The sequence below is a fragment of the Hyla sarda genome, chromosome 4, assembly GCF_029499605.1.
Source record: "Hyla sarda isolate aHylSar1 chromosome 4, aHylSar1.hap1, whole genome shotgun sequence".
Lineage (NCBI taxonomy): Eukaryota > Metazoa > Chordata > Amphibia > Anura > Hylidae > Hyla > Hyla sarda.
Window position 1 is genome coordinate 2,367,547 of NC_079192.1, and position 26,780 is coordinate 2,394,326.

General features: G+C 45.2%; 1 protein-coding gene across 1 annotated transcript; it reads right to left on the minus strand.

Annotated features, from left to right (window-relative positions):
• Positions 1-868: 868 nt before the first annotated feature.
• Positions 869-15,883, minus strand: LOC130366666 (olfactory receptor 1496-like). Its single transcript, XM_056568985.1, has 2 exons — positions 15,774-15,883; positions 869-1,874 (listed from the first exon to the last, which is right to left on the minus strand). Exons 1-2 carry the CDS (start codon positions 15,881-15,883, stop codon positions 869-871), a joined length of 1,116 nt encoding a protein of 371 aa, XP_056424960.1.
• Positions 15,884-26,780: the final 10,897 nt, after the last annotated feature.

The window sequence follows — 26,780 nt, forward strand, 5'->3', positions numbered from 1 at the left end:
AAACTTCCTATATTCTTGTGTTTGGTACTTTTTTTTTTACTTAACGAGGTTCACCATGCAGTTTCATTAAGATTATATTTTAATATTTTGGATTTTTCCACACCCGGTGGAACCAATTATGTTTATGTTTGCTTAGATATGTTTTATTGAAAAATAGAAATAAGAGGAGAGATTTTTTTTAGGGGATGGTATTATTTATATTTGTAAAAACATTTAAAACATTTTTTCGATTACTTTCACATAGCATAGCGTTGATCAGTGATATTGGTGCTCTATTTGTACTGTCTTTTAGAGGCAATCTGTAGTGACCATCGGGGCATAGAAGCAAGCAGGAGACCAATGGCTGCCATCTTAACTGATTGGGATCTCAGCACTGGGCTTTAAAGGTTCCGATCAGACCCCTAAATCTACCAATACCTGCTTATTTCACTTTAAGATGGCACAATGGTCATTGAATGCAGCATCAAAAGAGTTAAATGCAAGCCATTAGCATGATCGCTTATGTCTGGCATTAGTGGTGAGTGTTGGATGCTGATAGCAGCTGGTGCTCACCCTCTATGCAGTTCCAGAGCTTGATTTACAATCACTGTGCACGCACATAACGTACGTGTATGTACATTGTGTGTAATGAAGCAGTTAATAGTGTCCTTTATTTACCAGTTTATTTGCCAGTAGAGTTTGAAACATGTCGGCCATTGGGGTTTAGTGTTTTTACTGTTGCTATGATGCCTGAGCTTCTGTAATAAAGCTTGAAAAGTACTGGATATTCTAGAGCTGCCCAAATCTAATGGAATTCAAGATCTTGCCACTGAGGGTTATTTATATTTGACAAAAAAAAAAGTAGAAAGACCAATAAATTACAAGTAATTTAACATATTTTGCTCTTGAGCTTTTTAAAGGCCTGTTTCATCTCTCTATTACTCAGACTGTAGATCATAGGATTGAGAAGCGGAGTAACTACAGTGTAGAACAGGGCGAGGATTTTCTTTACATTTTCTTTGTTTGGAAATAAATAGATGCAGATCAGGGATCCATAAAATAAGGAGACCACGGCCAGGTGAGAGCTACAGGTGGAGAAGGTCTTCTGCCTCCCGGTTGTAGATGGGATCTTCAATATGGTGACGATAATATAAATATATGAGACCATAATCACCATAAATGGACAAATGACAAATGGTGCAGCCAAGATCATGTCTTCTAATTTCACATAAAAAGTATCTGAGCAGGAAAGTTCAAGAATGGGATCTAAATCACAGAAGAAATGGTCAATAATGTTTGGTCCACAGAACTGTAGTTGACTCAACGTTACTATAAAACTCAATGTAGCAGCAAATGCAATCACCCAAAACAAGAGAACGGCTTTTAGACAAAATGTGAAGTTCATAACAGAGGAGTAATGTAGTGGGTTACAGATGGCCTGATACCGGTCATAGGACATCACTGTCAGGAAAAGACTTTCTAATGTTTCTGAGACTGCAAAAAAATTAAATTGTATCAAACAGTCGATAAAGGGCAGAGAACGTCCTTCATACAACACAACGTGGAGACATTTGGGTACTATAGTGGTGGAGAGAAGGATATCTGAGGAGGAGAGCTGTGTGAGGAAGAAGTACATGGGGGAGTGGAGGGATCGGCTGTAGGACACCACCACAATGATCAGGAGGTTCCCACAGATGGTCACACAGAAGATCAGCAGAAGTAGGAGAAAGAAAGAAATCTTAAAATTTTGTAAATCCTGAAATCCTAAGAGCAGAATCTTGGTCACCGTATAAGAATTGTTGTTCTGCATATTCAGAGCTGTGATCGGGATATTTAGAGAATGAGGTTCACTTTCCTTTGACTCTTCTTGTTGTATTTCATTGTGACCAACGTGTCTACATAAAGGAAACAAAGAGAGAAATTTTATATAATAATTAAACTCCCAACAAAGTAGAAAATAACCAGGAAACTCACCATCTGCGTTTTCTTCACCACTTCTTTATTCAAGAACACATGAAGGATACAAACAGTGCTGGATACGGGTGGACGATAGACATGGGCCGATCTATATCCCCCCGTGTCTATCATCCACCTGTATCCTGCACTGTTTGTATCCTTCATGTGTTCTTGAATAAAGAAGTGGTGAAGAAAACGCAGATGGTGAGTTCCCTGGTTATTTTCTACTTTGTTGGGAGTTGGACATTGAACTGTCTATCACACAGAGAGCACCACCTGGCGTGGATCAGCTAGCAGAGGTACTATTACATTGACGTTATACAGAAGGCAGCAGTGCCGAGTGTATTCGTATCTTTATCAGAGGAAGTTATATAATAATTAATCTCTGGGATATTTTTATACTCTAGTTTTGGTGTTAAATATCCTGTTTAACACTTTCCACAAAACAGGTACATGTACGTGGTGATTAGGGCTAACTTGCCGCATCACCATGTACGAGCAAACAATGTCAAATCTAGAAAAAAAATTCTGCTAAATTTTTCACATTGAGTTTTTCACAAAAACTACTGTATATAGTAATCAAAATTTACCACTAATGTAAAGTACAATGTGTCACGAAAAAAAACAATATTAGAATTGCATTCACAAGTAAAAGCATTCCAAAAGTTATTACAAAATAAGAGAACACACGTCAGATTTTAAACATTTGCCTTGGTCATTAAGGTCAAAGCAGACTGAAGAGTGAAAGGGTTAAAGCAGTATTTTGTATTTAAAAAAACAAATGTCCTCACCCTTTGGAATGCCCCTTAAAAAAAATGTAAGTTTATTTTGAAATGTAACTTGCTTAATAAAGAAATGTTAAAAGAGCAAGACGACATGAAAACAGAACAAAGCAAAAAAAAAATATATATACCGTATTTATCGGGGTACACCACGCACCGGCCTATAACACGCACCCTCATTTTACCAAGGATATTTGGGTAAAAAAAAGTTTTTTACCCAAATATCCATGATAAAATGAGGGTGCGTGTGTGCGCGTGTTTACCCCGATATACCCCCAGGAAAGGCAGGGGGAGAGAGGCCGTCACTGCCCGCTTCTCTCCCCCTGCCTTTCCTGGGGTCTAGAGCGCTGCTGTCGACCCTTTTCACCCCCTGGTTATCGGCGCCGCTGCCCGTTCTGTCCCCCTGACTATCGGTGCCGGCGCCGATAGCCAGGGAGAGAGAAGCGGCGCCGACAGCCAGGGGGAGAGAAGGGGCAGCGGCACCCATTGCCGGCGCCGCTGCCCCGTTGCCTCCCCCCATCCCCGGTGGCATAATTACCTGAGTCGGGTCCGCGCTGCTCCAGGCCTCCGTCGTGCGTCCCCAGCGTCGTTGCTATGCACGGCGCGGCGCTCTGACGTCATGCGCCGCGCCGTTCAGCGCATAGCAATGACGCCGGGGACGCACGACGGAGGCCTGGAGCAGCGCGGACCGGACTCAGGTAATTATGCCACCGGGGATGGGGGGAGGCAACGGGGCAGCGGCCCCTTCTCTCCCCCTGGCTGTCGGCGCCGCTTCTCTCTCCCTGGCTATCGGCGCCGGCACCGATAGTCAGGGGGACAGAACGGGCAGCGGCGCCGATAACCAGGTGGTGAAAAGGGCCGACAGCAGCGCTCTAGACCCCAGGAAAGGCAGGGGGAGAGAAGCGGGCAGTGATGGCCTCTCTCCCCCTGCCTTTCCTGGGGGTGTATCGGCGTATAACACGCACACAGACTTTAGGCTAACAATTTTAGCCTAAAAAGTGCGTGTTATACGCCGATAAATACGGTATATATATTAAGAAAATAAATGTAAGAAAATAAAAATGATATTATTGATATGCTATAAAAAGGAAATTACACATTACAGAACATCATGTATACTTTATATTCAAATATACATTTTCTAGTAATTGATTTATTTTATATTGAAAATTGGGAAACTAATCTTCAACACTTTCACAATTTTAATGCACCTGAAATACTTGACCCTCAAGATATAACTGCTACAGTATAGGGTTAAAGGGGTACTCCGGTGTAAAACTTTTTTTTTTTTATGAACTGGTGCCAGAAAGTTAAACAGATTTGTAAATTACTTCTATTAAAAAAAATATTTACCCTTCCAGTACTTTTTAGCAGCTATATGCTACAGAGGAAATTCTATTCTTTTTGAATTTCTTTTTTGTCTTGTCCACAGTTCTCTCTGCTGACACCTGATGTCCTTATCAGAAGCTGTCCAGAGAAAATCCCCATAACAAACCTATGCTGCTCTGGACAGTTCCTGACACTGACAGAGGTGTCAGTAGTGAGCACTGTGGACAAGACAAAAAGAAATTCAAAAAGAACAGAGTTTCCTCAGTAGCATACAGCTGCTAAAAAGTATTGGAAGGGTAAAGATTTTTTTAATAGAAATAATTTACAAATCTGTTTAACTTTCTGGCACCAGTTGATTTATAAAGACCTAAAAAAAATGTTTTCACTGGAGTACCCCTTTAAGACTATGCTTAAAGGTCCATAAAGGGGTACTCCACCCCTAGACATCTTATTCCGTATCGAAAAGAAAAACAGAAATTACCTTGTATAGTCACAAGAAACAGAGGACGATGATCTTGATGTTTTGAGTGTAACAGTTTCATCTTGTCTTGGAAAAAGACGTGAGGTTATTACTATGCGCCCCTTTTATAGATGAAATATTACAAACGTGGTGAAACAAAGCCGGAGAGATCTCATTTATGGTCTCTGGTGGGAATAGTCACATTTATTATAATTGGTCTTCATAGATTTAAGATTGTGAAACTAAAAAATTAAATAGTGAAATGTTTGTAGATATTTTATATAGACAGGTATGGTAAGAAGATCACCCCTCATCCTCCATACCCTTATACCAATTTCTAGGTCCTCACCTACTTCACTAAACAGGTCACCTCCGCCAACATCAAACATATCAACATAGTGTCGTGAACAGTGCGTCACCTAGGGCAGGGAAGAGTGAGCCCTAAGCTGACCCTGAACCTCTTTCCCTGCCTTATTGTACAATCGCCTTAAAATGGTGGCTCACAAATGACTGGAACTCCGCCTTTTTTACTGTTATAAGTTATCTAGATCTGGCAGTATACAAGAAACAAATTATAAAATCTTATCTAGATGGTATAGGGTTCCCTCTCTCTTACATAAGATTTACCCCTGCTCATCTGCTTCATGCTGGAAAGGCAACCAAGGAATAGGCACTATGTCCCATATCTGGTGGTCATGTCCCCTAATAGAACCTTTTTGGAACAATGTTATTGAGATTACTCATAAAATTACGGGTGTCGTCCTGGATAATGACCCTGCCATTCTCCTTTTATCTATGTTTCCTGGTAATATTTCTCGCACGACCCGTTCCCTTTTTAGATTCTTAATTTTATCAACCAGATCTGTCATTCCGAGACTGTGGAAATCTCCTCGCCCTCCGTCGATCACTGAATGGCTTCTAGAAGTAAATAGGGTACACAGAATGGAAGACCTCTTATCCGCGAACACCGCTAAGGCTGAAGCGAATTACAGAATTTGGCTCCCGTGGGTGTCGTTTACACACTCATCGGATTATCTTAATTTACACATCTCTGGGGGGACACAGACCCCTGTTACATTTGATTCCCCTTCTTAGGTGGGTTTCCTTTATCATTTTTTATATATCTCTATTTTTTATGACCCTCATGCCTGCTCTTTCTCTGTATCCTCACCTGTCACACATACTGAGGTCTCCTACTCGACAAGGTTTGTGAACTTTAACAAAGCCAATCTAAATAAGTTTTCTATACCCACCACTGTATACTTTTAAATGCCCTTGCGGTTCCTGTTATCACTGCATTTACTTGTACATTCCTATTAGTAATCCCCTGTAGCCATTCCTGTGATATTCTAGGGATGTATGATTTGTTTTCTATTATATATTTTTTTCTTTATCCCCTCCCCTTTATTTTTCTTTTCCTGTACCCTTTTATTATTCTTAAAATAAAAAAATAAAAACTTTGAATGAGATAAAATGGCGGCTCACAACTTGGAGCCAGTCCCTTCATGAACTAAGGTGCAGGGGCGTCTTAGTCATAACAACAAACAAGTACTGTACAGATCGGGGACACAGGGTCAATAAAACAATACAGAATTACAGCAGGAATACGAAGTAGTACAAAAACAGACATCAGGGAAACATAGTATCAGGAATATAGTGTACAGACAACAGCCTAGTAACAAAAAAAAGGCAGTTTGGAAATCCCAGTGTTGGGGTCCACTAAGGCTCTGTTTCGAGTCCTCTACTCTCTACTCTTCCATCTATATCTTTGGCCTGGGACAGTTCGTAGAGTTCTATGGCTTTAAGTATCATTTCTATGCTGATGAAGCCCAAATCTATCTGTTTGGTCCAGATGTCACCTTTATCCTACCCAGGATCTCAGATAATCTGTCAGCTATATCTTTATTATTCTCCTCCTGCTTTCTAAAACTTAACATGGAGAAAACAGAATTTCTTAAAAACAATTTTTTTTTTTTTTGATGGGTTTTGTTTTTATGCGCTTTACATGAAAGATGACATTTTATGATTATACTTGAGCAAACATTTGAAAAGTTCACTGGGTTTGCAGAACTTCTCAAAAAAGTTTGACTTGTGACAATTTAGCTCTAAGTGAATCAGCAATGCAATAACCTTAACCCGATAACGACCATGGACGAGTATAGACGTCCAGGTTGGCGGGCGTTCTGGCACCTGGACGTCTATACTCGTCCATTATTCTCGTGGGTGCTGCCCAGTGCACCCATGAGATCGCGACAGGGACTCGGCTGTATCACACAGCTGGGACCCTGCTGCACTGCCGGGACCGAAGTAAATTTCGGTCCCGGCAGTTTTAACCCTTACAGCCGCGGTTGGAAGTGACCGCGGGCTGTAAGTGTTATGACAGAGGGAGGGAGCTCCCTCTGTCACCCCTGCAGCACCCCGCATCGCGATCGCGGGGTGCTGTGTGTGGCCGCGGCTGGTCGGGGCCAGACGCACTGCCTGGAGTGAAGTTCACTTCACTCCCGACAGTTTAACCCTTACAGCCGCGGTCAGAAGTGACCGCACGCTGTAAGGAGTTCTGACAGAGGGAGGGGGCTTCCTCTGTCTCTCCTGCAGCACCCTGTAGCATCGCGTCCTACAAAGACCCCCAGGTCTGCCCTGGGTATTGCCTAAAAGGACGTGCCAGAGGCACGTCCTAATATGCTGCCTGCTAGTGAAAACTGGCGGGCAGCACATAACTGCAATGCTTTGGAATACTAAGTATAAAGTGTAAAAATAAATAAATTAATAAAATAAAAGTGTAAAAATAAATAAAAATGTAACAAAAGTGTAAACAAAAATTTTTTAAAAAAATTTAAAATACATTTATTAAGTGAATCTAATAAAAAAAAAATGCATCATGTGTAGGATTGCATTGGCGGACCTCCGCAGCATGTAATATGCTGTGGATGTCAACCATGTGATCCTACACATTATGCAGCAGTCACGGTAATGAGCTCCCTGCTGCGGCTGGGTAGCTTTGTGTGTCCACTCATAGTGGCAGGTTTCCTGCCGGCAGTCATGAGCGGACACACTGAGCTACCCAGCCACAGCAGTGATGGATATATTCGCCATGAGCGGGTGCTTATTCCCACAACATGGCGGATATATATATATAGCCTTAACTGTCACAGACAGACGCGTTGTACTGCTAGCCGACCAAGGACCAATAAAAGAGGTCCCTGGTCCAGCCAATAACTTGTAGGGGTGCGGTATATAAATGGGGTCACTTGTGGGGGTGGGGGTACTGTTCTGCCCTGAAAGCCAAATTGCGCTCCTCTCCTTCTGAGTCCTACCACGTGGCCAAGGAACCATATATGGCCTAAGCGGGGGTATTTCCGAACATGGGACAAGCAGCTAAATAAAATATAGGGTGGATTTCTTTCAATATCAGAAGTGATGTACAAAAAATATGCCCCCCAAATGATGCATTTGTGAAAAATTTCAAATTTCAAATTTTTAACACTGTAATAATTCCTGCCAAAAAACTATGGTGTTAAAATACTCACTGTACCCCCCAGCGAATACCTTGAGGGGTCTAGTTTTTAAAATGGGGTAATTTGTGGGGGTGTTCCTATGTTCTACCACCTTCAAATTTCTGCAAACCTTGCATAGCACATAAAAAAAGATGTACTTTTCAAATTTTCTAAATTTTCTAAATTTCAAGTTAAATTGTTAGGCTTCTAACTAATTTAAAATGTTAATTAAAAACAAAAAAATGACGTCAAAATAAAGTAGACATCTGAAAGTATAAGTTTCATAAACTATTTGGTCAGTAAGTATAAATATATGCAACCTATTAGTGTTAAAATTGCAAAAAATCTTAATTTTTTGTAAAAATGTCATGATTTTTTGCATTGTAAAAAAAATTACAAATGATATTGGCGTACTTTTACTATGTACATGAAGGACAACTTGTGACAAAAAAAAAATGTCAGAATTATCGTGATTGGCAAAACGTTACCAGAGTTATTCTTTAATAAAGACAGACATCCCTGATTTGAAAAATTTGTATTTGTATTGGTCCTTAAGGGGTTAAACGTAAGCTTAAACACTGCCTAAGAGCTCTAAAGCCCTGTATAACACTGTTAGGGTCACCTAAGAATATATTCATGTGGAAAAGAGAAAAAAAGAGACAGGGAGAGGATAGCGCCGGTCCACAACCCCAATGCTAGTGGTACTCACCTGGGGTATGGCTCAATATGTGCATATCACCCCTCCGTGAGGGGTCAGATGGTCTCTGGCTGCAGCCTGCAGGATCCAGCCGGGTACTCGATAAGAGGTCGGCAGTAGACTTGTAGAATAGTGCACTATTCTACAAGGAATATATTCAGGTAGTTTTGAAGTGGGTTTTAATTCGATGTTACAGTGAAATGCAGTAACCCATGATAACTCACAGCTTGTTTAGAAACTCCCTGGATTTTGTATGCTTTTTAAAACTAAAATAAAGCTTTATAATGTATTCCTGGTTGGTGGTAGATGCCTGTCGGTGTTATAATGCACACAGAGGTATGTCACGCCGAGCGCTCCGGGTCCCCGCTCCTCCCCGGAGCGCTCGCTTCTCTCTCGCTACCGCAGCGCTCCGGGCAGCTCCACTGACCCGGTGCGCTGCGATACCGTCTCCAGCCGGGATGCGATTCGCGATGCGGGTAGCGCCCACTTGCGATGCGCATCCCGGCTCCCGTACCTGACTCGCTCTCCGTCTGTCCTGTCCCGGCGCGCGCGGCCCCGCTCCCTAGGGCGCGCGTGCGCCGGGTCTCTGCGATTTAAAGGGCCACTGCGCCGCTGATTGGCGCAGTGGTTCCAATTAGTGTGTTCACCTGTGCACTCCCTATTTATACCTCACTTCCCCTTCACTCCCTCGCCGGATCTTGTTGCCATTGTGCCAGTGAAAGCGTTTCCTTGTGTGTTCCTAGCCTGTGTTCCAGACCTCCTGCCGTTGCCCCTGACTACGATTCTTGCTGCCTGCCCCGACCTTCTGCTACGTCCGACCTTGCTTCTGTCTACTCCCTTGTACCGCGCCTATCTTCAGCAGTCAGAGAGGTTGAGCCGTTGCTAGTGGATACGACCTGGTCACTACCGCCGCAGTAAGACCATCCCGCTTTGCGGCGGGCTCTGGTGAAAACCAGTAGTGACTTAGAACCGATCCACTAGCACGGTCCACGCCAATCCCTCTCTGGCACAGAGGATCCACTACCTGCCAGCCGGCATCGTGACAGTAGATCCGGCCATGGATCCCGCTGAAGTTCCTCTGCCAGTTGTCGCCGACCTCACCACGGTGGTCGCCCAGCAGTCACAACAGATAGCGCAACAAGGCCAACAGCTGTCTCAACTGACCGTGATGCTACAGCAGCTACTACCACAGCTTCAGCAATCATCTCCTCCGCCAGCTCCTGCACCTCCTCCGCAGCGAGTGGCCGCTTCTGGTCTACGACTATCCTTGCCGGATAAATTTGATGGGGACTCTAAATTCTGCCGTGGCTTTCTTTCCCAATGTTCCCTGCACTTGGAGATGATGTCGGACCAGTTCCCTACTGAAAGGTCTAAGGTGGCTTTCGTAGTCAGCCTTCTGTCTGGAAAAGCTCTGTCATGGGCCACACCGCTCTGGGACCGCAATGACCCCGTCACTGCCTCTATACACTCCTTCTTCTCAGAAATTCGAAGTGTCTTTGAGGAACCTGCCCGAGCCTCTTCTGCTGAGACTGCCCTGTTGAACCTGGTCCAGGGTAATTCTTCCGTTGGCGAGTACGCTGTACAATTCCGTACTCTTGCTTCAGAATTATCCTGGAATAATGAGGCCCTCTGCGCGACCTTTAAAAAAGGCCTATCCAGCAACATTAAAGATGTTCTGGCCGCACGAGAAATCCCTGCTAACCTACATGAACTCATCCATCTTGCCACTCGCATTGACATGCGTTTTTCCGAAAGGCGTCAGGAGCTCCGCCAGGATATGGACTTTGTTCGCACAAGACGTTTTTTCTCCCCGGCTCCTCTCTCCTCTGGTCCCCTGCAATCCGTTTCTGTGCCTCCCGCCGTGGAGGCTATGCAGGTCGACCGGTCTCGCCTGACACCTCAAGAGAGGACACAACGCCGCATGGAGAATCTCTGTCTGTACTGTGCCAGTACCGAACACTTCCTGAAGGATTGTCCTATCCGTCCTCCCCGCCTGGAAAGACGTACGCTGACTCCGCACAAAGGTGAGACAGTCCTTGATGTCTACTCTGCTTCTCCACGTCTTACTGTGCCTGTGCGGATATCTGCCTCTGCCTTCTCCTTCTCTACTATGGCCTTCTTGGATTCCGGATCTGCAGGAAATTTTATTTTGGCCTCTCTCGTCAACAGGTTCAACATCCCAGTGACCAGTCTCGCCAGACCCCTCTACATCAATTGTGTAAACAATGAAAGATTGGATTGTACCATACGTTTCCGCACGGAGCCCCTTCTAATGTGCATCGGACCTCATCACGAGAAGATTGAATTTTTGGTCCTCCCCAATTGCACTTCCGAAATCCTCCTTGGACTACCCTGGCTTCAACTCCATTCCCCAACCCTGGATTGGTCCACTGGGGAGATCAAGAGTTGGGGGCCCTCTTGTTTCAAGGACTGCCTAAAACCGGTTCCCAGTACCCCTTGCCGTGACTCTGTGGTTCCCCCTGTAACCGGTCTCCCTAAGGCCTATATGGACTTTGCGGATGTTTTTTGCAAAAAACAAGCTGAGACTCTACCTCCTCACAGGCCTTATGATTGTCCTATTGACCTCCTCCCGGGCACTACTCCACCCCGGGGCAGAATCTATCCTCTGTCCGCCCCAGAGACTCTTGCTATGTCGGAGTACATACAGGAAAATTTAAAAAAAGGCTTTATCCGTAAATCCTCCTCTCCTGCCGGAGCCGGATTTTTCTTTGTGTCCAAAAAAGATGGCTCTCTACGCCCTTGCATTGACTACCGCGGTCTTAATAAAATCACGATAAAGAACCGCTACCCTCTACCCCTCATCTCTGAACTCTTTGATCGCCTCCAAGGTGCCCACATCTTTACCAAACTGGACTTAAGAGGTGCTTATAATCTCATCCGCATCAGAGAGGGGGATGAATGGAAAACGGCATTTAACACTAGAGATGGACACTTTGAGTATCTGGTCATGCCCTTTGGCCTGTGCAACGCCCCTGCCGTCTTCCAAGACTTTGTTAATGAAATTTTTCGTGATCTCTTATACTCCTGTGTTGTTGTATATCTGGACGATATCCTGATTTTTTCTGCCAATCTAGAAGAACACCGCCAGCATGTCCGCATGGTTCTTCAGAGACTTCGTGACAATCAACTTTATGCCAAGATAGAGAAATGTCTGTTTGAATGCCAATCTCTTCCTTTCCTAGGATACTTGGTCTCTGGCCAGGGACTACAAATGGATCCAGACAAACTCTCTGCCGTCTTAGATTGGCCACGCCCCTCCGGACTCCGTGCTATCCAACGTTTTTTGGGGTTCGCCAATTATTACAGGCAATTTATTCCACATTTTTCTACCGTTGTGGCCCCTATCGTGGCTTTAACCAAAAAAAATGCCAATCCCAAGTCTTGGCCTCCTCAAGCGGAAGACGCCTTTAAACGGCTCAAGTTTGCCTTTTCTTCGGCTCCCGTGCTCTCCAGACCTGACCCATCTAAACCCTTCCTATTGGAGGTTGATGCCTCCTCTGTAGGAGCTGGAGCGGTCCTTCTACAAAAAAATTCTTCCGGGCATGCTGTTACTTGTGGTTTTTTTTCTAGGACCTTCTCTCCGGCGGAGAGGAACTACTCCATCGGGGATCGAGAGCTTCTAGCCATTAAATTAGCACTTGAGGAATGGAGGCATCTGCTGGAGGGATCAAGATTTCCTGTTATTATTTACACCGATCACAAGAACCTCTCCTATCTCCAGTCTGCCCAACGGCTGAATCCTCGCCAGGCCAGGTGGTCTCTGTTCTTTGCCCGATTTAATTTTGAAATTCACTTTCGGCCTGCCGATAAGAACATTAGGGCCGATGCTCTCTCTCGTTCCTCGGATGCCTCGGAAGTCGAACTCTCTCCGCAACACATCATTCCTCCTGACTGCCTGATCTCCACTTCTCCAGCCTCCATCAGGCAAACTCCTCCAGGAAAGACCTTCGTCTCTCCACGCCAACGCCTCGGAATCCTCAAATGGGGTCACTCCTCCCATCTCGCAGGTCATACAGGCATCAAGAAATCTGTGCAACTCATCTCTCGCTTCTATTGGTGGCCGACTCTGGAGACGGATGTCGTGGACTTTGTGCGAGCCTGCACTGTCTGTGCTCGGGATAAGACTCCTCGCCAGAAGCCCGCTGGTTTTCTTCATCCTCTGCCTGTCCCCGAACAGCCTTGGTCTCTGATTGGTATGGATTTTATTACAGACCTACCCCCATCCCGTGGCAACACTGTTGTTTGGGTGGTCGTTGATCGATTCTCCAAGATGGCACATTTCATCCCTCTTCCTGGTCTTCCTTCAGCGCCTCAGTTGGCTAAACAATTTTTTGTACACATTTTTCGTCTTCACGGGTTGCCCACACAAATAGTCTCGGATAGAGGCGTCCAATTCGTGTCAAAATTCTGGAGGGCTCTCTGTAAACAACTCAAGATTAAATTAAACTTTTCTTCTGCATATCATCCTCAATCCAATGGACAAGTAGAAAGAATTAACCAGGTCTTGGGTGATTATTTACGACATTTTGTTTCCTCCCGCCAGGATGATTGGGCAGATCTTCTACCATGGGCCGAATTCTCGTATAACTTTAGAGTCTCTGAATCTTCCTCCAAATCCCCATTTTTCGTGGTGTACGGCCGTCACCCTCTTCCCCCCCTCCCTACTCCCTTGCCCTCTGGTTTGCCCGCGGTAGATGAAGTGACTCGTGATCTTTCCACCATATGGAAAGAGACCCAAGTTTCTCTTTTACAGGCTTCATCTCGCATGAAAAAGTTTGCCGATAAGAAAAGAAGCTCTCCCCCCATTTTTGCTCCCGGAGACAAGGTATGGCTCTCCGCTAAATATGTCCGCTTTCGTGTCCCCAGTTACAAACTGGGTCCACGCTATCTTGGTCCCTTCAAAGTCTTGTGCCAAATTAATCCTGTCTCTTACAAACTTCTTCTTCCTCCTTCTCTCCGTATTCCTAATGCCTTTCATGTCTCTCTTCTTAAACCACTCATCATCAACCGTTTCTCTCCCAAATTAGTTTCTCCCACTCCTGTCTCCGGTTCTTCTGACGTCTTCTCAGTGAAAGAGATACTGGCCTCCAAGACAGTCAGAGGAAAAAAGTTCTTTTTGGTGGATTGGGAGGGCTGTGGACCTGAAGAGAGATCCTGGGAACCTGAGGACAACATCCTAGACAAAAGTCTGCTCCTCAGGTTCTCAGGCTCTAAGAAGAGGGGGAGACCCAAGGGGGGGGGTACTGTTACGCCGAGCGCTCCGGGTCCCCGCTCCTCCCCGGAGCGCTCGCTTCTCTCTCGCTACCGCAGCGCTCCGGGCAGCTCCACTGACCCGGTGCGCTGCGATACCGTCTCCAGCCGGGATGCGATTCGCGATGCGGGTAGCGCCCGCTCGCGATGCGCATCCCGGCTCCCGTACCTGACTCGCTCTCCGTCTGTCCTGTCCCGGCGCGCGCGGCCCCGTTCCCTAGGGCGCGCGCGCGCCGGGTCTCTGCGATTTAAAGGGCCACTGCGCCGCTGATTGGCGCAGTGGTTCCAATTAGTGTGTTCACCTGTGCACTCCCTATTTATACCTCACTTCCCCTTCACTCCCTCGCCGGATCTTGTTGCCATTGTGCCAGTGAAAGCGTTTCCTTGTGTGTTCCTAGCCTGTGTTCCAGACCTCCTGCCGTTGCCCCTGACTACGATTCTTGCTGCCTGCCCCGACCTTCTGCTACGTCCGACCTTGCTTCTGTCTACTCCCTTGTACCGCGCCTATCTTCAGCAGTCAGAGAGGTTGAGCCGTTGCTAGTGGATACGACCTGGTCACTACCGCCGCAGCAAGACCATCCCGCTTTGCGGCGGGCTCTGGTGAAAACCAGTAGTGACTTAGAACCGATCCACTAGCACGGTCCACGCCAATCCCTCTCTGGCACAGAGGATCCACTACCTGCCAGCCGACATCGTGACAAGGTATCAGAGGAGGCAATGAAATGACACCATTTCCTACAGCACCAGGTGACATCAACCCTAGTGATGATGTTGATTGCTTTCACTGTTCAATGCTATGCCATAGCATAGCATTGATGTGTGATATTGATGCTCTACTTGTACTGTCTGCTTGTGGCAGACTGTAGAAGAAGAAAGACAATTGGTGGCATGGAGGTAAGCAGAAGACCACTGGCTGCCATCTTAACTGATTGGGACCTCCGCACTGAGATTACTTTATAGCAACAATGCACAAACACAACGTATATAAACATGGGCCCAGATTTATCAAACTTTGTGAGAGGAAAAATAGAGGGATTTTCCCACAGCGACCAATCACAGTTCAGCTCACGAGCTCTGGTAAAGTACAACTTGAGCTGTGATTGGTTGCTTTGGGAAAATCCCTCTATTTTTCCTCTCCCACAGTTTGATAAATCTGGGCCATCATGTATCTTGGATAAGTTAAGAGAGTTCTCTATTCACACGTCCCCAGCCATGATTAAAGACTAGAAGAGATTGAAACTTGTTGGTCATTGGTGGTCTAGTGTTTTTACTGCTGCAATGTTGCCTACGCTACCATAATAAAGCTTACATTTTACTGGACACACTGGTGATCCCTCCTGGGTCAAAATCTAATTAAATTCAAAATCTAGCAATATTTTTATTTAAAATCTTAATTCCAAACAGGAAATAGATTCCCCTTAGATACACTGAAGGGAAGACACATGAAGGCGGAAGAAGGCCAAGCATGCAACATTTTTATAAAATTTTTAAATAACACAGTTTTGGGGCACAATTTAAAGGGGTCGTCCCATCTCGTCAACTGGCTTTTCTGGCTACTTCCTGCCTGTTTGGTGTTTGACAAAGCCGAAAGCAGACAATGTGGGGAAGTTAGGCAATTTGTGTAACTCCCATAATTTTTTTTGTAAACTGTTTTTATTCACTATTTAAACAGAAGATAAATCACAACACAGGGGAAGTGTCCTTGGATCCATGAGTGCTCCAGGTGTGGGACGAAGCAATTAAACAAAAGAATGGCCCCCGAGGTCCTGCTCAAGATACCAGGTAGTGTATTAAAATTGAGTCACTTGATGACCGATTGTGTTGTGGAAAGTAAAGCAGAAATGTAGCCGGCATAGGCAGTAAAGAAATTGGCCACCTTCTTCTCCTTGCAGAGAGTGACTTTGACCCAGTCCATATGAAATATGAAATACAATTTTTCCAAAAAAGAGTTTTTAAGAGGTCATGAGTGGATCTATCCATTTTAGTATGACCTTTTGGGCAGCTGCCGAGAACATATGCAATAGTTTCTTGGTGTTTTTTTTTATCGCACCAATAGGTTTCAGTGCCAAAAATGTTTTAAGAGAATTAAATTGGTAAATAGGGTGCAGGGAGAAAGTTGCTGAATGTGCTTTTACTAGTCCATGTGGGTCATGTGTTATACCATATTACTAGAGATGAGCGAATTTTTGAAAAATTCTATACGCAAAAATTCTATTTGCAAAAGTGTTTTCTATTCGCAATTTTTTTTTGCGGCGATTCGCTATATAAAACGACTATTTACAGCCTCAATAGGGGTGTAGAACACTTGTCCTTGCTGTATCACACACATGGAGTGTGCTGGGGTAGTGAAATAATACTGTTAATCAGTATGACATACAGATCAGAGGCATCGCTAAAAGAATCACTCTCGCAGAGTGGCACAATGACAGAGCCTGGAGGTAGCATCAGTATGAGGAGACCATATAGTGGCTGAATGACACAGCGTGGAGGTGGCAGCAGCACAAGGAGGCCATAGAGTGGCTGAATCCACAGCCTGGAGTTCGGGGCAGCAAATAGTGGCTGAATGAAACAGCCTGGAGGTGGCAGAAGCATGAGGAGACCATATAGTGCCTGAATGACACAGTGTGGAGGTGTTGGCTGCATGAGAAGACCATATAGTGGCTGAATGACATAGCCTGGAGTTGGCATCAGCATGAGGAGACCATATAGTGGCTTAATGACACAGCCTGGAGTTGGCGGCAGCATGAGGAGAACATATAGTGGCTTAATGACACAGCCTTGAGGTGGCGGAAGTATGAGGAGACCATATAGTGGCTGAATGACACAGCCTGGGGGGGGCAGCAGCATGAGGAGAACATATGGTGGCAGTACGAGAAAGCTTGGAGCTTGCATCAGCATGAGGAAAACATATGGTGGCAGAATGAGACAGACTGGAGCTGGTATCAGCATGAGGAGAACATATGGTGGCAGAATGAGACAGCCTGGAGGTGGCAGCAGCAGCATCACGAGTCCTGAAAGTGACCCGGTGACAGAGTGGTGCAGAGGATGGCAATACCAGTATCTGGTAGAGAAGGAGGGTGAAAAAAGGAGAACTTGGCATCAGATGTGTGACATCAGGGGGGTGGCAGGTAGGCAGGCTGAGGCAGATAGGCAGAAGAAAACAGTCTACGTAAAATCTAACTTTTAATAATATGCTTAGGATAAAATATATGGACCCCAATTTTTTTGTTTTATCAAACATAAGGAAAGGTGTGCAAAAAACACGATGTGACACGTTCACCACCAAGTATTGATGTGATGAAAAGACATCCAAAAGGTAGAAGGGAACAACTTATGGTCCAGTGTAACCAGTAATGGTAAAAACTTCCCATGTAAGGCCCTACTCTCGCATTATTAATTCCCTTCTTGGCAAGTGTTACTCACCCTAAAAGGGGCAGCCCCACACAGGAACCTCTCCGTATTTCCACCTACAAACACTGCCATTTCCCAGGGTTATTAGGTGTAAATAGGGATTGGTCCCTGTGTGGGGCCGCCCTTTTTAAGACGAGAAACACTTTCCTCGAAAAAGTGGAAGGGAACAAGGTATTGTCTATTGTAGCAGGTGGGGGTAAAAATGTCCCATGTAAGGCCCTACTCTCGCCCTATTTATTCCCTTCTTGGCAAGTGTTACTCACCTTAAAAAGGACGGCCCCACACAGGAACCTCTCCCTATTTCCACCTAAAAACCCAGCGAAATGGCAGTGTTTGCAGAAATGGGGAGAGGTTCCTGTGTGGGGCTACCCTTTTTAGGGCGAGTAACACTTGCAAAGAGGGAATTAAAGGGGTATTCCAGGAAAAAGTGGCTCCAGAAAGTTAAACAGATTTGTTAATTACTTCTATTAAAAAATCTTAATCCTTATAATAATTATCAGCTGCTGAATTTTAGTTGTTTTTTTCTGTCTGGCAACAGTGCTCTCTGCTGACATCTCTGTCTTTCTTGGGAACTGCCCAGAGTAGAATAGGTTTGCTATGGGAATTTGCTTCTACTCTGGACAGTTCATGAGACAGGTGTAATCAGAGAGCACTTAGACAGAAAAGAATAACTCAGCTTCAGCAGCTCATAAGTACTAAAAGGATTAAGAATTTTATAATAGAAGTAATTTACAAATCTAATTAACTTTCTGGAGCCAGTTGATATATAAAACATTTTCCCCCCCTGGATAACCCCTTTAATAATGCAAGAGTAGGGCCTGACAGGGTAAGTTTTTACCCCCACCGGTTACAATGGACCATAAAATGTTCCCTTCCACCTTTTAGAGGTCTTTGCATCACATCAATACTTGGGGGTGTAGGTGGCAGATGATGTTTTTGCACGCCTTTCCTTGTGTTTGATTTCAAAATGGGTACATATATTTTATTTTTATCCTAAGAATATTATTAAAAGTTAAGTTTCAAATAATACATATCCTCAATACTTACTTGGGGTCTGATGCAGAGTAATGTCTTTAACTGGGGAGCAGCACCTTAAATCTGTTTGGCACCATCCATATTTGTGCAGTGTTGGTGTGGCACCATAGTCTGATGCATTAGGCATTGGTGGGGGGGAAATCCTGGCTGATCCATCCCTGATTAATCTTCACAAAGGTCAGTCTCTCCACATTTTTCATGGACAGACGAGTTCTCCTTGGGGTGACTATGACCCCCGCCGAACTAAACACCCGCTCTGATGGCACACTACTGGCCGGGCAGGACAGCTTTTCCAGGGCAAAATCTGCTAGTTGCTGTCACAAATCAAGTTTGGCTTCCCAGAAGTCCAGCGGATCTTCAAGGTGTTTTGACATGGTCATGTAAAGGTATGCCACCACCTGCTGGTTCAGGTCCTGCTCCATGTCTACCTGCTGCTGATGAGTTGCTTCACTATGCGGGTGAAGAAAGCTACTCATCAGCGACTGTAGACTCAGGCTGCTGCTGATGGAGCTGGTACTGCTCCTGCCACCCCATCCCTCCCAGCAGCCATGGCAATGGAAGGTGAGTGCAGAGGCGCCCCCGATTCAGACCTGCGAGAGGATGGACTATGGCACAGATAGGCATCGGCCAACTGACTACGTAGGATGTCTCTGTAGTAGGTCAGTTTGTCCTCCCTCTCAATGGGTGTAAAAAAGGCCCCCATTTTGTGCCTGTAGCGAGGGTCCAATAAGGTGGAGAGCCAGAAGTCATCCCACTAAAGAATGGTGACAATTCGGCGGTCACTATGCAAGCAAGTGAGCAGGTATCGTGCCATTTGTGCAAGTGACTCAGAGGTACTCCCTGGCTCCGTCTCCACTGCATACTGCCACGGTGTGTCTGGGTCCTCTGTCTCGCCTTCCTCATAACCCTCTAGCTCCTCTAGCTGCTCCTGCTCCTCCTCTTCTGTCAGATGATTAGAAAAACCGCCCATCTCGCGAAACATAAACTATGCTCCACTGTGCCCCTCCCCTCCTCCTCCTCCTAGAATTCAGCCCCCATAGGACACATATGGCTGTGAGATGTAGGCACCACGTCTCCAGTGCCCTGACCAGCCATCATTTCCAACATGTCTTGTAGGAAATGAAGCAGTGGAATGATGTCGTTCATCCCATAATACTAGTGACTGACTAATAATGTGGCTTCCACAAAGGGCCTGAGCAAACGACAGGTGTCACGTATGAGCTGCCACTGCTTGAAATGGAAGTTACACATGGGAGTCCCCCTATCTGCTTGGATCATCAAGAAATCAGTGATGGCTTTTCTCTGTTTGTATAATCGGTCCAACATATGGAGGGTGGAATTCCAACGTGTGGAAATGTCAAAAATCAGACTATTTTGGGGGATACCGTTCTGATGCTGCAGCTCAAGGAGGGTGTGCTTTGCGGTGTAGGAGTGGCTGAAGTGCATGCAAAGTTTCCTTCCCATTGTTAAGATGTCTTGCAAATGGGGTTAACACTTCAGAACCGCTTGACTACCAGATTGAACACGTGTGCCATGCAGGGCGCATGTCTCAGGCTTCCTTGTTGCAGCGCAGACAACATGTTCTTCCTGTTGTCGGTCACCATGGTTCCCATTTCTAGTTTTCATGGAGTAACCCATGATTTGATTTCTTGATGAATTACTTTTAGCAGTTCCTCCCCTGTGTGACTCTTTTCACCAAGGCAAACCATGTGAAGAACAGCGCGACACTACCATGCCCTGCACACATGGTATGCTGGAGGGGCACTGAGACTTGCCCATGCAGTGAAGGCTGAGGACACGGTGGAGGATGAGGAGGCAGAGTCGCACACTGTCACAGGACCAACGGCCTGAGAGCGTGGAGGAGGAAGCGGCGCGGCCTGTCCAAGTTCCTGTTGTGGCTTTCCAGGAACCACATTCACCAAGTGGGCCATAAAGGACATGTATTGTCCCTGACCGTAGTTACAGCTCTAGACGTTGGCGCTGCCGTGCACTTTGGTACACACCGACATGCTCAAGGACTGTGCGGGGCTGGTACTGCCTTCTTCGCAAAGAAATGACGGCTTCGCACTCTCCACCTCGGCTCGGCACAAACCAACAATTCTCTGAAAGGGAGTCCACCACTTGAAAAGGGAGGGACTGCAGCACCAGCAACTTGGACTGGAGCACATTGAGTGGGTGTATACTGTTGTCTCTTGGACATGGCTTCGCTGATGGATTGCTGACAGAATGACTGACTCGCATCTGGAGCAACAGAAGATAAGTGTGACACACATCTCCCTTCGGCTGAGGTGGTGGAGCCTTGGCTGGCTGAAACAGGGAGCTGCGTGACACTAGGTGATGCAGCAGGCTGGACCACCACATCAGAGCCACAGTTCTCCCAGGCGCTTTATGGTGATGCTGCATATGTTGACGCAGGGCCATGGTTCCAACATTGGGACCCTGGCCACGCTTCACCTTCTGCCAAACATCTTGCATGTGGCCAGGTTAACATCCTCCAGATGTTTGATGAAAAACTGCCACACCACTGATTTTCCCACATACAGTCCGCACTAATTGTTTGCTACTGCCCCCAACTCCAGGAACCCCTTTTCCACTATCTCCCAGGAAGGTAGGCTGCTCCGAAGCAGGAGGTCTACCCCCGGGCACGTTTGGCTCCAGACTTTCCGCTTCTGCCACCATGCTGACTGCCAACCATGCTACCACATTGCTGGCTCAGCTGCTGCTTCATGAGCAACCTGCAACCCTCTTTTACGTACGATCGGCTTTATCATCGTCGAGTTTTGTCTGCACGTCACTGATGTCCTCCTTAGGTTCCTCAACAGTGTCTGCTTCAGGACCCTAAATGCTCACAACACCACCTCCCACTCCACTCTCCTTATCATTACCTGCCCGCCAAGCTGAGGAAGCAGCAGATGTCTCCTCCTCCTCTTGGCTGGGCAGTAGCTGAACCCACAACATATGATACTTCTTTAGGAGAGGGAACAGCATAAGACAGAGGCAATGGGGGTACAGGGACTGCTCCAGGGCCATGCCAACTGAGGGTTGTGTCTGAGGAACCCACCGACTGTTGACTGGTGGTGTCAGATGTCACTTGTGAGGAAGTTGATGGCCGCGTTAACCAATCGATGATGGCAGATGGGTTGCTCAAGACACGACCGCTAGCTGATACCGGGAGCTCTGGCCTCTCGCTGCGACTCCTGCTTCCACTCACCCCTAGTCTGCTGCGACCTCTGACTGATGAATTTAGGCCTCTGCCACTCTTCTGTGCACATCCTGCCACTTTTCTTCATGACATACTTAGTGCGTATATGAGGGAAGTACAATATGCTCCACTTTGCTTAAAACAGTATTTGTCTACAACACCAGCAGGTGTGCACTTTTGCCTGGACTTTCACAGTTTCTAGGCCCTTAAGCCTTTAACAGGAACAAAATGGTACACCACTTAGATGTACATATGTGGTATGCACTTTTGAGGGGAGGACAATGCGCTACAGTACGCTTAAAACAGTATTTGTCTACAACACCAGCAAGTGAGTACTTTTGGCTGCCTTTCACAGTATCTAGTCCCTTAAGACTTTAAAAGGAACAAAATGGTACACCACTTAGAAGTACGCACAGGTTACACTTAAAAGATGACTATATGCTGGCTGGCTACTATTAGCTTTCAAGTGGTTGTGCACACCAGTGCTGAAGCACACAGTCTCTGTGTACTACACCCAAAATTGCACTTTCTCTCTCAATCTCACTCCCTTTCCTATCAGTGCTTCTAGGCTGGATTTGGGCTTGAGTTGAATCGCTGCTGTAAAAAAGCGTTTCTGTGCAACACACTGCTCTCTGTCCCTCTCCGCAATAGAATTCTTATGTGACTGGGAGGTGAATTGCTGCTGTAAAAGTGCTTTTCTGTGTAACACACACTGCTCTCTGTCTCTGTCTCTCTCTCTCTCTCTCTCTCTCTCTCTCTCTGCAATAGAACTCTGATGTGACTGGGAGGTGAATCTCTGCTGGAAAACTGCTTTTCTGTGCAACACACTGCTGTCTGTCCCCCCTCTCTCTCTGCAATAAATAGCTGAAGTGACTGGCCGCAAGATGGATGCCGATTATATAGGGCTGTGACATCACAGGGGTGGCTGGCTGCTGATAGGCTGCATGCTGCATGTGATTCAGGGTCATCCCGCCGACCCTTGTTCCCGCCTTTCCAGGATTCCTTGCCCCATGTCCTCACATGTGGATATGTCATTTTAGATTCCCTGAAGCCTGGGCCACACTAAATGGAGTTTAATGAAGGGATTCACGCGATCAAATCGTGGCAATATTCCCATTCATTCCTACATATTACATCTGATGCAATCATGGCCCTTGATGCTGCTTTTGCTGCACATGTCCTGCCTTGTCCATCATGTTCCAAACTACACAGCTTCCCTGGGATCCCTACACAGGCTGCACAGAGTGAATCTAGCAAAACTTCAAAAACTTCTCCTATAAAGGGCACATTTTTGGAAGCTTTTAGTGAAAAGGCAGATAAATGTATTTAACCTGTTTAGCAACTGGGATGATTTTATTTTTTGCATTTTCATTTTTTCTTCTAAACGTCTATCCTTTATTTTTCATCAACAGACAAAAGTTCAGAAATCTAAATTCAGGAATATTCAGGTTGGGAAGGGGTTAAAGTTTAATGAATATTGATGAGGTTGGTTACGTGCTCATTCAACACATATTAACCTTATAAAGCCCCTGTGCGTTACTATTCTTGGCTAAACTTGACTTATACTTTCTGGTTTTAAGATAATGCAGTTCAAAGCATTGAAAGTTAAAGTTGACTATTAGGTGATTGAAAAATAACTCCAAAAAAAGGCAAACTAACCTCACAAAATTATGTATAGTAAGGGAAATATTAGATAGGGTAGAGGACAGAAGACCCCTGCCATGTCCTCTACCAGTAACATTGTTAGTGGCAGTACCAGAACCAGTACAGGTAGCAGCAACAGTAGCAAGGTGCCTGGTGGTAGTAATAGCAGCCATGTCAGCTGTCCTATGTTATGACTGCCATCCAGAGGTTGTGTGGTTTCACAGGAGAGTAAAGCAATTCTGGACTGGGTGAGTTGTAGATCTCAGGATGAGGAAGAAGGTCCCTCCTAGAGTTACAGAGTGTAACAGAAATATGCGTCCATGTGCGCGGCTCTGTTTATTCATCTCTGTCTTTGCTCCCCTCCCTACTGCTACACAGATGGATAGCATGAGCCGAGAGGAAGAGTGGTGTCATGGTAAGCCTTTGAAGCGTGTTGCTGAGGTGGTGGAGGGGGATGCAGTGGCCGAGCATATCACTAGTGGGACTAGTGGTGGTAGGCGTGGTAGGGATACTGTAAGGCTTCATGCTGGATGTGCTGAGGGGGCCATGATCACATATCAGAAGTTATTTTTTTAGATTACTGTTTATTTGTAAGATTTTGCAATTTACCAATAACAGAAAAATAAAAGAGAAAAGAAAAATAATCTATGACAGTTCTCAAGGATTACCATCAACACTTGTCCAGCATACACAAATTATCAATGGACAAAGAAAGCAAAGTCCAGCGCAGTCTCAAAACAATGCGTGTAGTTTATTCAGCAATCAGCCAACATTGAGAACAGGTGACGCGTTTCGGCCACGGTAAGTAGCCTTTGTATGACTAAGACTACTTACCATGGCCGAAAAGCGGTGGGAAGGATGACAGCAGGCCTGTTGGTCTGAGCAGCTCAGGGGCAGGTGATGTTGATGCTGGTGCTGGATCTGCAGGCTTGAGAAATTTTTTTTTACAGAATAGGGTACAGTCAGTTGGTGATGTCCCTATCTATTTGTGGATACTCCGCGATCGTGCCACGGGCCATCCGGTCAGCCATTACAAGTGCTGCATTGCCGCAGATGCTGTATATCTGCATGTATAAGACGTAATACCCTAAGCATTGAGTACCAGGACAACAGGATGTACATTTATGTCCTATGTCCTTAATGGGTTAAAAAAAAAAACTAAATTTTGTTTTGAAACCTCCTTCTGTCCTCTCTAGTCCGGCCTGGAATAATTTATTTCCGCTGGCTACTAAAGATCTTACCAGTCAGCCCATTTTTGCTGTATGCTACCTACTACAAGTTCCTTTAGTCCGGCCTCACCCTTGCCAGGCCTTGAGAAATAAAATAAGAAAAACTCAATTTAAAAAAAAAAAGACCTGCTGTCTGCTGGATAGTACAATTTTTACCAGTCCACTTTCTCCTGCTGTAAGCTGGATGCTACCAGCCTCACCAGTCTGCCATCAACCTTGCTGCTGCTAATCCAAACCTGGTGTTTAATATTTAAAAATCCTATATTTTGAAACCTCATGCGGTACGCTGGCTACTACAACTGTAACCAGTGCTGTTCCTTCTACTGTAGGTAGGCCTTCTACTGGCCTGTGGTGAGTCCCTTTAGTACACCATAACTTTTGCCTATTGCTACCTTCAGCTACGCCTTGGAATTTTGAAAAACTTAAATTTTTAAACCTCCTGCTGTACACTGACAACTATTTGCTTCTACAGTATGCTGGCTACTAGTAGCCCACTTCCTTTGCTGTATGTTGGATACTCCTTGCCTGCCTTCTTCTGATGCACTCTGATTACTAGCAGACCCTCTAGTCCGCCATCACCCTTCCTACAGGTGTCAAGCCATCTTCTGCTGTGTGTTGGATACTACCAGAACCACCATTCCGCCATAACCCTTCTTACAGGTAGTTTCATGTCTCGGAAGGAGTCTTTCCAGATGAAACGTTGGGTGTGTAGGTCCAGTACTTGTTCAGCCACTTAGTAATCTTATTACTGGCATTCTATTATGTGCAATACATAGGACGTTTATGCTGTGACCATCACACTGCTGAATTATCGGCTGTGTTTGGCACTCCTATATATGCAAAAGATTGTTAATCTTGTATGTTGCTAAGTGGAATTACTATCCCATATGTACCTGAGAATATTTTGTTTTACTTATATTTTGGATCTCCATTTTGTGTCCCCTCTCTGTTGTTTTTTTCACTTGGTAATAGTGATCCACCATTTGGCTCACTGTTTTTTAATTGTTTTAAATGTATCCAAACTTTGTCATTTTTGCATATCTGTTTAATAAAAATATTTGTGATTGATCCATATACGCCTCTTTGTGTACTATGATACTGTAGTTATGCGTATGATCCGCTCAGTAGGCAAATTTTTGTACATTCATTGTAAACATTGTAAAGGCCGTCGTGTCTTCACACAGGTGATCAGCGAGTGTGTCCAGACCCCTGCCTGACACTGATAGTCTATCCACAGGACAGGTCATCAATTTTTACAGCCTTAATAAACCCATCAATGGAATAACATGTTTCTTTGTATATGTTAGGTATATTGTAACCATATGTTTTTGATTTACTTATTTGAATATTATTTGCACTTTACCGAAAAAAGTAGAAATCCCAATAAATTAAGTAATTTGACAGGAAGAAGATATTTTGCTCTTGAGCTTTTCAAAGGCCTGTTTAATCTCTCTATTACTCAGACTGTAGATCATAGGATTGAGAAGCGGAGTAACTACAGTATAGAACATGGAGAGGATCTTCTTTACATTTTCCTTGTTTGGAAATAAATAGATGCAGATCAGGGATCCATAAAATAAGGAGACCACGGCCAGGTGAGAGCTACAGGTGGAGAAGGTCTTCTGCCTCCCGGTTGTAGATGGAATCTTCAGTATGGTGATGATAATATAAATATATGAGACCATAATCGCCATAAATGGACAAATTGCAAATGGCGCAGCCAGGATCATGTCTACTAATTTCATATAAAAAGTATCAGAGCAGGAAAGTTCAAGAATGGGATCTAAATCACAGAAGAAATGGTCAATGATGTTTGGTCCACACAACTGTAGTTGACTCATTGTTGCTATAAAAGTCAATGAAACAGTCAACATCATCACCCAACACGAGAGAAAGGCTTTTAGACAAAATGTGAGGTCTATAATGGAGGTGTAATGTAGAGGGTTACAGATGGCCTCATACCGGTCATAGGACATCACCGTCAGGAGAAGACTTTCTAATGTTTCTGAGGCAGTAAAAAAATAAAATTGTATCAAACAGTCGATAAAGGGCAGAGAACGTCCTTCATACAACACAACGTGGAGCATGTTGGGTACTATAATGGTGGAGAGAAGGATATCTGAGAAGGAGAGCTGTGTGAGGAAGAAGTACATGGGGGAGTGGAGGGATTGGCTGTAGGATACCACCACAATGATCAGGAGGTTCCCACAGATGGTCACACAGAAGATCAGCAGAAGGAGGAGAAAGAAAGGAATCTTAAAACTGTGTAAATCCTGAAATCCTAAGAGCAG